The sequence below is a fragment of the Cucurbita moschata genome, unplaced genomic scaffold (genome assembly GCF_002738365.1).
Source record: "Cucurbita moschata cultivar Rifu unplaced genomic scaffold, Cmos_1.0 Cmo_Scf00004, whole genome shotgun sequence".
Lineage (NCBI taxonomy): Eukaryota > Viridiplantae > Streptophyta > Magnoliopsida > Cucurbitales > Cucurbitaceae > Cucurbita > Cucurbita moschata.
Window position 1 is genome coordinate 2,243,816 of NW_019268520.1, and position 13,219 is coordinate 2,257,034.

Consider the following 13,219-nt stretch of genomic DNA (forward strand, 5'->3'; position numbering starts at 1 on the left):
AATTGCTACCATGTATGGAAGTAGTCTACTTTATCCACGTTATGATGGGTTTGTTGAATAATTGTGTACCAAATTTGTTCAAAGTCCACAAAATTGTAGAAAGATATCAGAATTGAGAAGAAAAAATCCATCATTTTCAGAGTTTGGCATGATTTTTGGTGCATCTCAAAATTCAAAAGGAACAGGTAAAGAGAAACTCTGCCTCAATCATTTTCATCCTTTTTATTTTTGTTGTTAAGAATTCTGTAATTGATGTGAATGGGATATGGATCAAACTTACAACACAACATTTTACTCAAAAAAAAAAAAAAAAATCAAAAACAAATTGTTCTGAACATTCCTAACCTGTTAAATTTCCATACACAGAACAGCTTCACTTTCACTCCCTTTGCTTCTGCACCCACCACCTTATACCATCAACTTTAACCATTATACTTAACAGCAGCACAAGAACAACTCCATTTTTGCCAGTGACTTCAATTCATTCTCCTACTCGGGACGACGACGACGACTACGCTGTCGTTTTGGTCCCGCTGTTGTCCTTATGATCACCGAAGATACGTTGTCGAAAGTCGGAGACCATGAGCGGGAGACCCTTACGAAGAGAAACTTTAGGCTCCCATCCAAGAAGATCCTTGGCCTTAGTGATGTCTGGCTTCCTCTTATGAGGGTCGTCCTCCGTGTTCGCCCTGTACTCTATCTTTGCATCTGGGTCAATCGTTTCTTGCACAACCTGCTCACACAACACATACATACGACGTCATTGGCACCGTAACGTTATTGCTACATTACTTAGTCCAAAGGAATTGATTTTGATTAAGAGAGGTTCATATTTTCCACCGTTTGACTTTTGTTTCTCTTAGTTCCAAAGTCTAAAAGAGAGAGTTTTTGAGTATTTGCAAGAAAAGGGTACCTTAGCAAGTTCAAGCATGGTGAATTCACCAGGGTTCCCAAGATTGAAGGGTCCAATGTGCTCTCCTTCCATTAGCCTCATCAATCCTTCAACCTATCAAACCGCCCCATCGTCTTATATCAGTTTCAAATCATCGTTCAACCCAAAAGTTTTAATATTAACACAATATGTATCTCGACTTAAACGATCACCTAAGCGAAGTAATGAAGAGAAAAGTGCTTACAAGATCAGAAACATATTGGAAACTCCTGGTCTGCTTCCCATCACCATACACAGTTAGAGGCTCCTTCCTCAAAGCCTGCATTGCCCAAAAACAATTATAACAAAATCCTGAAACACGCGTTCGTGTCCATTTACTCCCTTAAACTTAAATCACGTCGAGAACTTCAAACGATACTTTTGTTTAGTCTCTATCATTAACGTCAAAGTCGAGAGAAGAAAATTGAGAGAGGTTACCTGGGCAACAAAATTACTAACAACACGCCCATCATCAATGCACATTCTTGGGCCATAAGTGTTGAAAATTCTGGCAATTCTAACCTGTAAAAGTGAAAGATGAATTAATAATCAATTGAAAATTTTCATTTTTTTTTTTAATAAATAAAAAACGTAACAATTAATTAATTAATTAATAGTATAATAAATGATTGTTACCTCAACTTCAGCTCCTCTGTGATAGTCCATAGTCAACGTCTCGGCCGTCCGTTTTCCCTCGTCGTAACAGCTTCGCACACCTGTCATGAATTCCGACAATAACAAATTTACCAAAATGTCCTTCTCTTCAGATCTAGATTCAAACATGGCGGTTCCGATTAGATTTATATATTAAAAAAAATAAAAATAAAAACGTAAGTGGAAAAGACGCTAGTGCCCTTCATGGATTTAATCCTCTGTGACTCAGGTGGGATAACAAAGGACGCGTGTGGTTGGTGGGGGCCCGCAAATCACGGAGATCTCTACCCTTATAAAACAAAAAAAACTGCAACCAATTTAAACCCTAATGAAATTAGTAAATTACCTTCCTACCCATACCGCAATTTTATATCTAATTTTATATTTATTAACTTCAAAAATATTTGAAACTTGCTCGACATAAAATAATTTAATATATTGATGATAATAACATTTTTAATGTATTTTGTAAGGAATAAAAATGAAAGTTTTTTAGCATTTTTTAAAAGAGTAATTGAGTATTCTTTTACTTATGGCATTATTGTAATTTGATTTAAGGGATATTTTGGTAATTTAAGCAGAGAAAAATTAACGACTTATGAATCCAGCCGGAGTAGAATGTTTAGACCAGACCAGCCGCCGGAAAGAACGGCGCAGGTTGAGATATGTGCACGTTAGATATATCATATAGTTTAATGCTAACGTGCGCGGGAATGTCCTTTTTTGTGAAAAAGACCATTTATGAAAAAAGTAAGAAGAAGAAGAAGAAGAAGAAGAAACTGACCGATGGGATTGACGTTGCCCCAGTAGGTTTCAACTTGTGGGTGTTGAAGAGGATCTCCATAGACTTCACTGGTACTGGTTAGCAGAAACCTTGCTCCGACCCTCTTCGCTAAGCCCAGCATGTTCAAAGTCCCCACCACATTGGTCTTGTGAAATCCTCTACAAACAAAGTCAAGGAAGCAAAACCCATATTCCCAAACAAACAACAAAACTCAATTCTAAAATTTAAATTCAGAGGATATGATTGTCTTGACGGGGTTGAATTTGTAATGAACAGGGGAAGCAGGGCATGCCAGATGGTAGATCTGGTCCACTTCAAGAAGCAGCGGCTCAACCACGTCGTGTCGAATCAGCTCAAATCTTGGATTCCCAAAATGGTGCATCACGTTTTCCTTCCGTCCAGTGAAGAAATTGTCCACCACTATCACACTGTCGCCTCTCTCAATCAGACGGTCCACGAGGTGCGACCCCACGAACCCGGCCCCGCCTGTCACTACGATCCGGAGCCCCTTTCGCTTCAGCCCCAGTGGGATCTTACCTCCGGAGTTCATGACCCGGTGGATTTGGAATCCAGCTCGGTGCTCGTACGATGGCGTATTGGACCACCGGGCAAGGTCGGTTGGGATCGGGTCGTATCCGTATCCGTAGCCGACCCGGGAAGGGGAATTGGAAGAGGGGAAGAGGGTGAAGGCAAGAGTAGCTATACCAATGCCGACGAGGACGAAGAGGAGGCGTTGTTCGCGAAGCATGTAGTGGATCGGACGGGTCACGGACAGCCATGGCTTTGGGGGTTTTGGGGAATATGCGTCCGCCGGCGGTTGGGTCTCGTCGTGCCCTCTGAATATCAGCTCCGATCCCATTTTTTTATTTCAATTCCGATCGGAGGGAGTCGAAATGGAACGGGATATATGGGTTTTTCTCTTATCACGGCGGCGGCAACGTCGGAGGTGGGGTTGCCGGGAATGGAGGTCCCAGGCGACGGAGGTGAGAAGAGGGGTTATGTTTTTCCTTATGAGGGGAGTGGCTGATTTTGGGGGTCTTAAAGGGACAGACGTTAGAGAAAAGGGGCTGGATTTGAGTTAAATTACGGAAATGCCATTCATTTGAGTAACGTTTCTTTTCTGTCCCCTTTGTAAAACGCCTTCTTTGAATTTTATTCCAATTTAATCTTTATTTTAATTTCTTTATATGTAATATTTAAAAGTTACATTTTTGTTTTTAGTTTAATTTTTAAAAGGTTCCATTAACTTTGGTATTCAATAAATTTATACAAATTTTTATAACTAATAATAAAGTAACTTTAAATTTTATATTTAACAAATTTTTTTATTTTCAAATTAGAATCTAATCTATTACATCTTTTTATATATATATATATATATATATATAATTAGTATATAGATAGACTTTCGTATTTAATAAATTTTTAAAGATTTTAAATGTAAAGGATTATAATATTATATTTATTAGGTACAAAATTAAAAAATTTATATAGCAGAGTGGGACAAAATAACTATAAACATTAAATTTTAAATATTAAAAATTAAAATTTTATAATAAAATTTTGAATTTTTATTAATTCAATTTTAAAGGAATTAATTTTGACACATGTATTTCGTTAGTGAAACAATTTTAATCTAATCAAATAAACTGTATTTTGTTACTAAAATAATTAATTTTGATTTAATTGTATTGGATATCTTTTTAGTTATATATATATATATTATTGGTAATATTTTTAATAATTTTTTTCTTGCTTGATTCTTTAATAAAGTTTTGGTATTTTCATGATTGAGTTTATTCATTTAACAGATTAAAAAATTATTGGTTATTGGTGGACAAATATTTTATTATTTTCTTATAATAAATAATTTGTTGTAACAGTTATTTAAAATTTATGATAAATTTGAGATAATAATATTTTCTTTTTTTTAAGTTCAAAGAAATAATGGTTATTTATTGTTTTTTTTTTCAAGTAAAATGAATGGTTATTTTAGTATTTATAATTGTGATTTGTTTTGATTTATTACTTCTAAATATTATTGAGCTAACATCGAAATAAAATTATAGCAAAAAAAAAAAAATTAATTGACAAGGGCAAAAAGGTCAATTGTCAAATAAATTATTCCCAAGTGTAGAGTCAAGAGATGCGTCACCATATGTAACAAACTTGTTATTAGTCATTTATTTAAAATAATTTATAATAATAATCCCATGCAAATTTACAATAATGCCATCGATGAAAGTTGACTTTTAGATTAACCTACTAAACCTTTTCCTGTATTTAAATAATCCTTTAACTATTGTAAATAATAATAATAATAATAATAATTCTTGGTTTTAAATATATTCATTTTTAGTATTTTTTTTTTTAGGAATATTTATGTAGAAAAAAACTAAAAAGTGATGCAATTATGTCCATATTATGAATTTTAAGCTCAAATTCAAATGGTTACGTGGAAAATGTAAGGCTTCAACCAATCATAGCCTCAATTTTCTCCACGTGTACAAAATTAACTTTACACCTAAGCAAACTCGAGGAGTTTCAATTATTATTATTATTATTATTATTTTAAAAATTTAGGCATTATAATTATATTTGTTCTTACAAGTTAGCTATCATTGACCTATTTCAAATTTCTTTTTCATTATTATAATGAGTTCTTTTTCATTTGGAAGAAAGTTTTCACGTTACATTTATATTCAAAAGTAAAGAAAAAAAAAATAATGTCTCCTTTTTCATTTGCAATTTAAGTTATGGGAACTTGCTCTATGTAACAGACTAAGCCTATTGCTAGTAGATATTATATTCTTTAAGTTTTTCCTTTCGGGTTTTCACTCAAGGTTTTAAAGCGATGTGAGATCTCACAATCCACCTCCATTTGAGTCCAGTGTCTTTGTTGACAAACTGCCCGATGTCTGGCTCTAATACCATTTGGAACAGCTCAAGTCAATGTGGAATCTCTTATTAGTTGGAGAGGGAAAGGAAGCACTTCTCCCTAACATACGCGTTTTTAAATTATGAGGCTAACAGTGATACGTAACGAAGTAAAATAGACAATATTTACTAGCGATGAGCTTGAACGAGTACATTTTTAATAGAATTATATTAAAAAAATAGAGAAAAGTTTTATAAAGAGAACACGATCCCCCGAAATTCTCGATCCATGATTTGGAAGAATGGGGTGGAAAAGAAGAAAAGTGTTACCTTGGGAAGGGCAATTAGGTGGAAAATGAGTGCTTTGGAAGCTTTCTATGATAATTATAATTTCATTACCAAACTTAAACTCTATATTTATTTATTTTATGTCTTTGAATTTAGGCTCTTTGAGTAAATTATTTAATGTAATTAAAGTGGTGTAAATAAGGAGAATCGGAGATCATGTGCAGCACCACGTGCTTGCAACAAAATTAAGATTAAAGCAATTACCGTTCCAACCAAAGTTTTCTTCACTAAAAATTCATCGTATCTAAATACATTTCAAATTATAATACTTATTTATTTATGTCTAAATGAATTATTGTGTTTTAATTGTAAACATTTATTTGATTTATTAAGTTGGATTAATATTTTCGAGAATAATTATGGTCTTTATGTAATTGAATGCCTCTTAATTGATGGGATTAAAGATACATTTTAATAATCTAATGCTCTTCATTGACTTAAAAATATAATTTAATTAGTTATTTATAAGGATTAACATGGAATTATTCTGGATTGATTTTTTAATCCTAATTAAATTAAATAAATTTTCCTCGTTGAAAAAAAAAACCTATGTGAGATATTTTATGTATTAAAAAAGTATTCTATTAGGGGTGGGACCCAGGGTGGAAAGGCAAGGCTTTTTCTACCGAGAATTAGTTATGAAGCAAAGTTGACCAAACTATCCACGTGGCAGTTGTTTATTGCTCACGTTTCTCCCACTCCTCTTCTGAGGCGATTATAATATATATATATATATATATATATATTAAAAAAATATAATGTTTTATTTGTACTAAAAAAAGGTTATTTGGTAACGTAGGAAAAATCCATGACCTTTCATCATTGAACTTTGAAGCCTGCACTAGCCTATGCCCATGTGCCCATTCTTTTATATAAATAATTTCGAAAATAATCTTAAATTATAAATTTAGTTTTATAAATCAAATTCTCCTACCTCAAATAATTGAAAATTTGATCATTCTCGTACAAACTTTCAACTTTATCCCTATAGTTTTCGCTTGAACTCGTCTTAATTTGATACCTAAGTTTTAAGAACCCGTGAGCAAGAAAATGAGAGCATATATATGAAGAATGCAAAACTAAGATACACAAAACCTCTCCAAAATCTTGAATGGACTCGAACATCATTTACGATACAACTGTATAAATGAATTTCGATATCTAATTTTGAGAAAAAACAGAACGAACGAGTAAGCTCATGCTTGCTCTTAAATGGACATGAGATATCTAAAGATTAAAAGAACGAATCAAAGTCGAAGAATAAATCAGAGCATCAAGCCCTAACATCTTATGCACATCTCATAATCTGAAGCAGATGATGCAATAGTATAGTTATGGAGCTTACTGTGTCACACTTAATTTGATGTCATGAGTGTAGTTATCCCCCACCGCTGATTGGGCTGCTGATTCCCAAGTCGCCAACCAAAATGGGTCACAAATTCAGACCCCAACAAAGCCACAAGCTATTCATCAACTTCCTGGCCTTCGCTCTCATCTTCACCTTCATCTTCATCATCACTGCCAGTATTATCTTGATCTTTTTTGCGGTCACTCTTGTTTTCCTGCTTTTTCTCACTACCTACATTTCCAAAAGGGTTAATTGAAAATACATTTCCTTCATGAAGGTTGTTTAAGACTGAAGTCCGCAAAAACCAACAGAGCGAGGGAAAATAATCAGAGCGGTGCCAGAAGGGAAAAGATAATGAAGATGGGGGAGGATGCTAGGAGGGAGAGCCAAAAGTTTGTACGCCAAGAAGAGGAGAACGAGTTTCATATAGCTCGATTTGCGAACACTAAAAGCGGTAAGAAATTTTCAAGATTACATACCATATTCACTGAAGATGATCCCACCAGAACACAACCCCTCCTCTACTTTAATGAGCTGAAGAGTCAGCCTAGGTCCAATCTCTTGAAGCTTGACAGCACTCTTGGTGGAAGCTTGGTTGACTCTACCTAGATCACTGGCCAAAGTGACTGTCGCTGCTTCATCATCAGCTTCACTTTCTGACCCATAACCAGCCCTATCAAACAACAGACGAGAAAATTTGTAAGAAACAAATGAGGTCAAAGATTAGAAACATGAGATAGAAATAGAAGTTTAACATAACCCTTTCCATCCCTTCCCATAGTTGGATATCACATAGGGTATATACCAAAAGATTTATTGAAGGCCCTTCTTAAAATCAAATTAACCATAAGAAAATCTTTCATAGTTCTCCTTTTTTCATATTACCCAGTATATACTTTTACTTTTCTCAATAAAGCTTGCTTTTTATCACAAAAACATAGAACATTTAGGAAATTCAATGGCAAACACTAAAAGATGTAGAAAGAAAAGTGGGCTTGATAAAAACAATGAACAATAAACCTCAAGAAGGATACAAAGTGTCTAATAAGTAATATTATAGGATCTAAATCACCAACAAAAGGTGAAAAAAACATAAACACATAGCTTACTTTGTGACAAAGTCGCTCACATCTTGAAGACTCCTAAGGTCAGGAACTTGATGATTCTGAACAAACTTTCTAAGCCTACGGGTTACACCAACAGGTTGTAATCTGATTGAATAATGTCGAAAATCAATGAGCTTTGTGTCCTTGTTATAATTAAGCAACACAATTCTCTGGCATGATGCAAGCTTAACCTGATACATAAAAATTAAATTGATGTTGAGAAGGAAAGAGGAATCTCGTCAGTCTGAACTTTTAATTGAATAAAAATAAAACTCACTGTATTTATATCAATAGCTGGAAAGATGTTCTGGAACATTATAGTAGTGAGCTTTAGATGCTGATCTCCAGTCCCAAAACCAGAAAGCACAATCTGTCAATAACAAAGTCAGCTGAATGATTCACCTAGCTAATTGCATGAGCATAACGAATCAAATATGGCATCACGTTTCTTCAAAAATGCTCTTTTAGCTTTTATGCTTTGGAAAACATAGTACATTAACATTGCTCATGAAACAAAGCGAAGGGTGATGTGAGCGAAAGAAACTATCATAATTGTCGAAACTTTTCCCTTCGAATAGCTCATCAATCATCACACTTACATCCTAGAACCCCATACGCACAAATCTGCTATACCTTTAGAGAAGTGAGAACATGGACTCTGGGCATTTTAGAGTAACAAGTGCATACAAGGGAAGAAAGACTATTACCAAAGGGGGGTTCTTGAAAAGGTCTTTCGGACATCTGGGGCGCAATTGTGATTGAGCAATGTCCACTGCAAGCGAATACTCGTGTATCTTGAACGTAAGAGTTGGTCCCTGAGGGGTCCTAGCAACTCGCAAATATGGTGCACTTTCAGTTTTGGAGAGTATGAGAAAATGTGTAACACCCATAGGCCCAGCAACGTTCAAATAGTCTTTAAGATTATTCCGTTTCTTCTCCTGTAAAAGCAATACATACAAATACGAAAAACAAATGATTTTGCCATGGTATGTGAAAAGTTCTAGATATAAACTTATTTCAGCAATCAGCACAGAGCATCAAATCTAAACATCTAAAGGAAGTTTCTGTCACTATAAAGAATAAATAACAATAAATTTGTACCTTAAGATTAAGAGCAGTGTAAGGAAGCATCAATTTTCTCAAATCCATTTGCAGTTGCCTAAGAGGACCAGGCAACTTCCCTCTAGAGAAAACAAAACTTTTAGGGATTTTCTCCCCGGTAACATGATCCACATTAGTCTGCTTCTTCACCGTGATCGGCTTCACAAACCCCTTCTTCTTCTGCTTCAATAAATTACAAGAAGAAAAAATTAGTAAACACCAGAAGGTCGTTCAGTCTATTATTAATATCTCTATCTTCTACCCTCGACAAAAACGAGGTGGACGCAAGCAAACAGCGGTAGCATGAGCATGTGAAGGTGTTCTTACGTTTCCAATACGAGCCATTGCTTGCCAGAAGAAATGATACTTCTGAAAGCAGAAATTTCAGAAGCTTGATGATGGAGAACCTCCGCGCTCACCAAAATCAAATACACATGTCGGCAACCCTAATGAACAAAAATTAAACAGGAGCGAAATCGGTTGATCACTGAACCGAATAATGAAGGAAGACCGAACCGGTTTGGAATAAAATTGGTCCACTAACCGATCAGGTGAGAGACGAACGGCGAGCAGCAGAGCGTGGCGACGGCAATTCAAGATCAGCGGTGGGGACGGCGGCGACGAGAATAGAGAAGGTCAGAAGGACAGGCGGTGGCCGTATGAGTCGAGAAGGCGAAAGGGGAAGTGAGAAGAATAGTCGGAGAGAGGAGGGTTTAGGGTTTTGTGAAGAATATGAAAAATACAAAACGGAGTTTTTGGTTTCCAAATTTCAAAAAAAAAATGCCATTGCACAAGCCTTGTTCTTTTATTTATTTATTCAATCACTTCAGCCAAATACTCCTTCTTTAATACATTTAAAAATTAATTGATGTATTAAATATAAATTTAAAAATAATATCTAGTAAAATCCTACCTTTTGTATTCATAAACTTTTAAAATGGACTAAACTTTGAAAGCTCAATAATCAAATAGGCTTAACTATTATTATTATATAACTAATGGATCATATTATAATTACAAGAAACGGATTAAAAAGGTCAACAACATGAATATAACTTAACAATGATATGATTTATTTTCGTGAGATTGAAAATTCAAATTCTCATCTCTCACATTTATTAGGCTGAAAAAATTAAATTAACTAACTATGAGTAGTACACAATAATAGTGAACGGGATGAAACTAGAGGTCACTGGACCCAAATGGTTGATGCATTTCAATATTTGAATCGAGCCTAGCTGACCCATTAGACCTAAAGAAGTCACATTCTCATACACAGAGTTGTCTATACGAAGCTGACTTAAGAAGAATTCGAACCTTTTTTTTTTTGTTTCACAGCTCTGTCAAGACATACAAAAGAGTTAACTTCTTAATTTGAGAACATTTCAAGATAATTCGACAGTGGGATTCTGTTTTATTCCCTGTAGATGCATCAAAGGTAGTGTTATAGAGTTCATGACAGCGATAGATCTATCTACAAAAACATCAACAATCCAGATGCTGTAAACTGCAATTTAAGCACTTTCAAAACTGGGGAACCTTTACTTTGCAGTTCAAAATTTCAGGTCTCAGAGGCATACCAGCAGGTAGGAACCATCAACAGCATCAGGAGTATTCACAGTGTTCATCATTGCCTCTTTTCGATGATTGCTTCACCTTAGGGAATCGACCATTCCACATTCGTGCTTCTTACGTCGACATCTATGGTGTGATTTCTGATCTGTAAATGTGTTCTCTCCTACAATTTCTACTCTAGAATCTGCACAGGATGCAATCCCATCAATCATCTCTCAACTTAGATTGTGAATCAGGAAAAAAAAAAAGAAGGAACTGTATGTGCAAATCAGAAATTCAGAATTGAACGTTCAATCTTCCCATCAGCCGTTTTCGAGCAAAAGGAAGGCAGGAAATGCAGATTAAACAGGAGACAATCATTTAAGGCAGAAGACAGGTAAATGAACTTGCAAGTTCTACCAACAGCAAAGAGGCATTTATTGAGCAGACAGCTGCATTTTCTATGATAAATTATGTTTCTCATCTTCAATGAAATCTACTCTAGGACATAAATTACCTAAAACTGTCAAAACCCAAAAGCATAGATGAAAAGTTAACAATGATGTAAATGCCTAAATGAGATTATGTTCATCTCCAAGACAGGTATGAGGAGTCATGAATCATGAATATAACAAAAATACTACGTCCATAAATCATCTTATCTCTTAACACCTTAATTCGACTGCGGAGTTGGTCCGAAACAGTTGTTTTCGAGGGCATCTGATCTTTAGTACAAAGAACACAGAATGATTTTGTTATTTTCTGCGATTTTTTTCAACAAATCCGCCAAAGAAACCTAAATAAGAACCCATGTTAATGTCATCCGAGAAAGAACCTCCATTAACTATTTTCTTGTGAGATCCTATATCGGTTGGGGGGGAGAACGAAACATTTTTATAAGGATGTGGAAACCTCTCTCTAGCATACGCGTTTTAAAAACTTTGAGGGTAATCCTGAAAGCGAAATCTCAAAGAGGACAATATCTACTAACGGTGGGTTTGGACGGTTACAAATGGTATAATAACCAAACACCGGACGATGTGCCAGCGAGGAGGCTAAGCTCTAAAGGGGGTGGACATGAGTCAGTGTGCCAATAAAGATGTTGGGCCTCGAAGGAGGGTAAATTGGGGAGTCCCACATCGATTGAAGAAGAGAACAAGTGTTAGCGCGCCCCCTGGGTGGATTGTGGGACTAAGAATGAATATAGTTTCCAGATCATATAATGCTAAACGTCAAATCAAATGTTCATAAACCTACTCAATTCAGATGTAGATTATGCTCTCCACAAAATACATGGACAAGTTTTACAATCTAGAAGCCAGGTGACATGAATCTTAACCATCAAGGTGTCTATAATTACTTCGATCGTTAACTTATCCACAAAAAAAAACGTTTCAAACAATACTAAACTTGTAGCTTAACCCATCAATCTGATAAATATTGTGATCTTTTGAGATGAGAATAAGAGGAAGAGGAAGAAAACGAACCTCCTAGTCGTTCACCCCACAGCAGCAATCTGGCATCCTCATCCTCCTCGTCGATCTCATCACCATACCCGAATTCACCATCTCCACGATAACCAGGCTCGCTACCATAGCCAGACTCGTTCCCCTGAGCATCAAAACCCCCATTAGAAGAACCAAACCCAGAACCCAATTGATCCTTCTCCTCTCTCTCCCTCCTCCTCGAATTCTTCGCTTCACTCACATCCGACGACCAATTCGCATCCCCATTCACAAACAACTCACCGCTCGAATCCGTGCCAACTGCCATAGGAAAGTCCGAGCAGGTTCCATGAGCAGCCGAAGCCCCAACAGAGCAGCATCGTCTCGTCCCGCTTCGATCAGTACTCCGCCCGGAAACCGACCTCGATCCACGCCGCCGCCGCCGCCGCTTCCTAGCTATCAATTGGAAGCTCGGACGCGAGTAACTGCCTCCTGCCGTAATAGAAGGCTTGTCGTCGTCAATCAAACTCAGGCCCGACATGTCAATAGCGTCGACATTGAAAGAGGTAGTTCGATCGGAGAGACAAGGGCGCTTGGTGTGCAGGCCACTGGATGAGTAGTAGGGTTTAGCGCTTGTGGGAGCGGAAGTATGGGCATCGGAATCTAGGGCTTTGGGCAGCTGGAAGGGCCTCCAACCATGGAGCTTGAGAGTACAGGAGTGAATCGATTCGCGGGAATCTAGGGCTCTGCGAGACATGAGGGGAAGAACGGAGAAGATGAATGGGAGTTGCAGAAGGGATGGAGATGAAGAAGAAAATGGGGTTTGAGGCTTCGAGGCTTTGAGGAGGAGAATGATCGAGAATTCTGTGGAAGCTCTGTGGGCGCGAGGCTGTATTTATGGACGGGGGAGAATCTACGGCTGCTCCTCTGCTTGTTTTCTAAGAATCTACATTGAAATCTTCACATTTGCAAATCCCACCATTTTTACTTGTTTTTTTTCTTTTAATATTTTTTCAGAAAAACAAAAAATTTCTCAGACCTTTAAAAAAAAAAAAAAAAAAAAAAAAAAAA

The 13,219-nt window shown here is 36.3% G+C and overlaps 3 protein-coding genes across 4 annotated transcripts; all 3 read right to left on the reverse strand.

Annotated features, from left to right (window-relative positions):
* Positions 1 to 199: 199 nt before the first annotated feature.
* On the reverse strand, positions 200 to 3,387 carry LOC111442018 (UDP-glucuronic acid decarboxylase 2-like). The gene is made up of 7 exons (XM_023079260.1): positions 2,611 to 3,387; positions 2,370 to 2,517; positions 1,568 to 1,647; positions 1,370 to 1,453; positions 1,137 to 1,211; positions 914 to 1,006; positions 200 to 733 (listed from the first exon to the last, which is right to left on the reverse strand). Exons 1-7 carry the CDS (start codon positions 3,226 to 3,228, stop codon positions 512 to 514), a joined length of 1,320 nt encoding a protein of 439 aa, XP_022935028.1. The 5' UTR covers positions 3,229 to 3,387; the 3' UTR covers positions 200 to 511.
* A 3,287-nt stretch (positions 3,388 to 6,674) lies between these two features.
* Positions 6,675 to 9,883, reverse strand: LOC111442480 (peter Pan-like protein). 2 transcript variants are annotated; one of them, XM_023079934.1, is made up of 8 exons: positions 9,694 to 9,883; positions 9,477 to 9,595; positions 9,150 to 9,332; positions 8,756 to 8,986; positions 8,326 to 8,418; positions 8,052 to 8,239; positions 7,422 to 7,615; positions 6,675 to 7,173 (listed from the first exon to the last, which is right to left on the reverse strand). In XM_023079934.1, exons 2-8 carry the CDS (start codon positions 9,492 to 9,494, stop codon positions 7,058 to 7,060), a joined length of 1,023 nt encoding a protein of 340 aa, XP_022935702.1. In that variant the 5' UTR covers positions 9,495 to 9,595; positions 9,694 to 9,883; the 3' UTR covers positions 6,675 to 7,057. The 2 variants fall into 2 exon arrangements, with proteins under 2 accessions (XP_022935702.1, XP_022935703.1); XM_023079935.1 differs by having other exon boundaries at positions 9,150 to 9,329; positions 9,694 to 9,881.
* A 535-nt stretch (positions 9,884 to 10,418) lies between these two features.
* On the reverse strand, positions 10,419 to 13,095 carry LOC111442395. The gene is made up of 2 exons (XM_023079786.1): positions 12,191 to 13,095; positions 10,419 to 10,908 (listed from the first exon to the last, which is right to left on the reverse strand). Exons 1-2 carry the CDS (start codon positions 12,903 to 12,905, stop codon positions 10,802 to 10,804), a joined length of 822 nt encoding a protein of 273 aa, XP_022935554.1. The 5' UTR covers positions 12,906 to 13,095; the 3' UTR covers positions 10,419 to 10,801.
* Positions 13,096 to 13,219: the final 124 nt, after the last annotated feature.

Coding starts and splice junctions, on each gene's coding strand:
- LOC111442018 (XM_023079260.1), bottom strand. CDS start 3,228: ATGGGATCGGAGCTGATATTCAGAGGGCACGACGAGACCCAACCGCCG. Junction 1,648..2,369: donor GGGCAACGTCAATCCCATCG/GTCAGTTTCTTC, acceptor AATTCATGACAG/GTGTGCGAAGCTGTTACGAC. Junction 1,454..1,567: donor ACAGAGGAGCTGAAGTTGAG/GTAACAATCATT, acceptor TCACTTTTACAG/GTTAGAATTGCCAGAATTTT.
- LOC111442480 (XM_023079934.1), bottom strand. Junction 8,240..8,325: donor CAGCTATTGATATAAATACA/GTGAGTTTTATT, acceptor TTTATGTATCAG/GTTAAGCTTGCATCATGCCA. Junction 7,616..8,051: donor GTGAGCGACTTTGTCACAAA/GTAAGCTATGTG, acceptor GTTGTTTGATAG/GGCTGGTTATGGGTCAGAAA.
- LOC111442395 (XM_023079786.1), bottom strand. CDS start 12,905: ATGTCTCGCAGAGCCCTAGATTCCCGCGAATCGATTCACTCCTGTACT. Junction 10,909..12,190: donor GTGGGGTGAACGACTAGGAG/GTTCGTTTTCTT, acceptor CATCCTGTGCAG/ATTCTAGAGTAGAAATTGTA.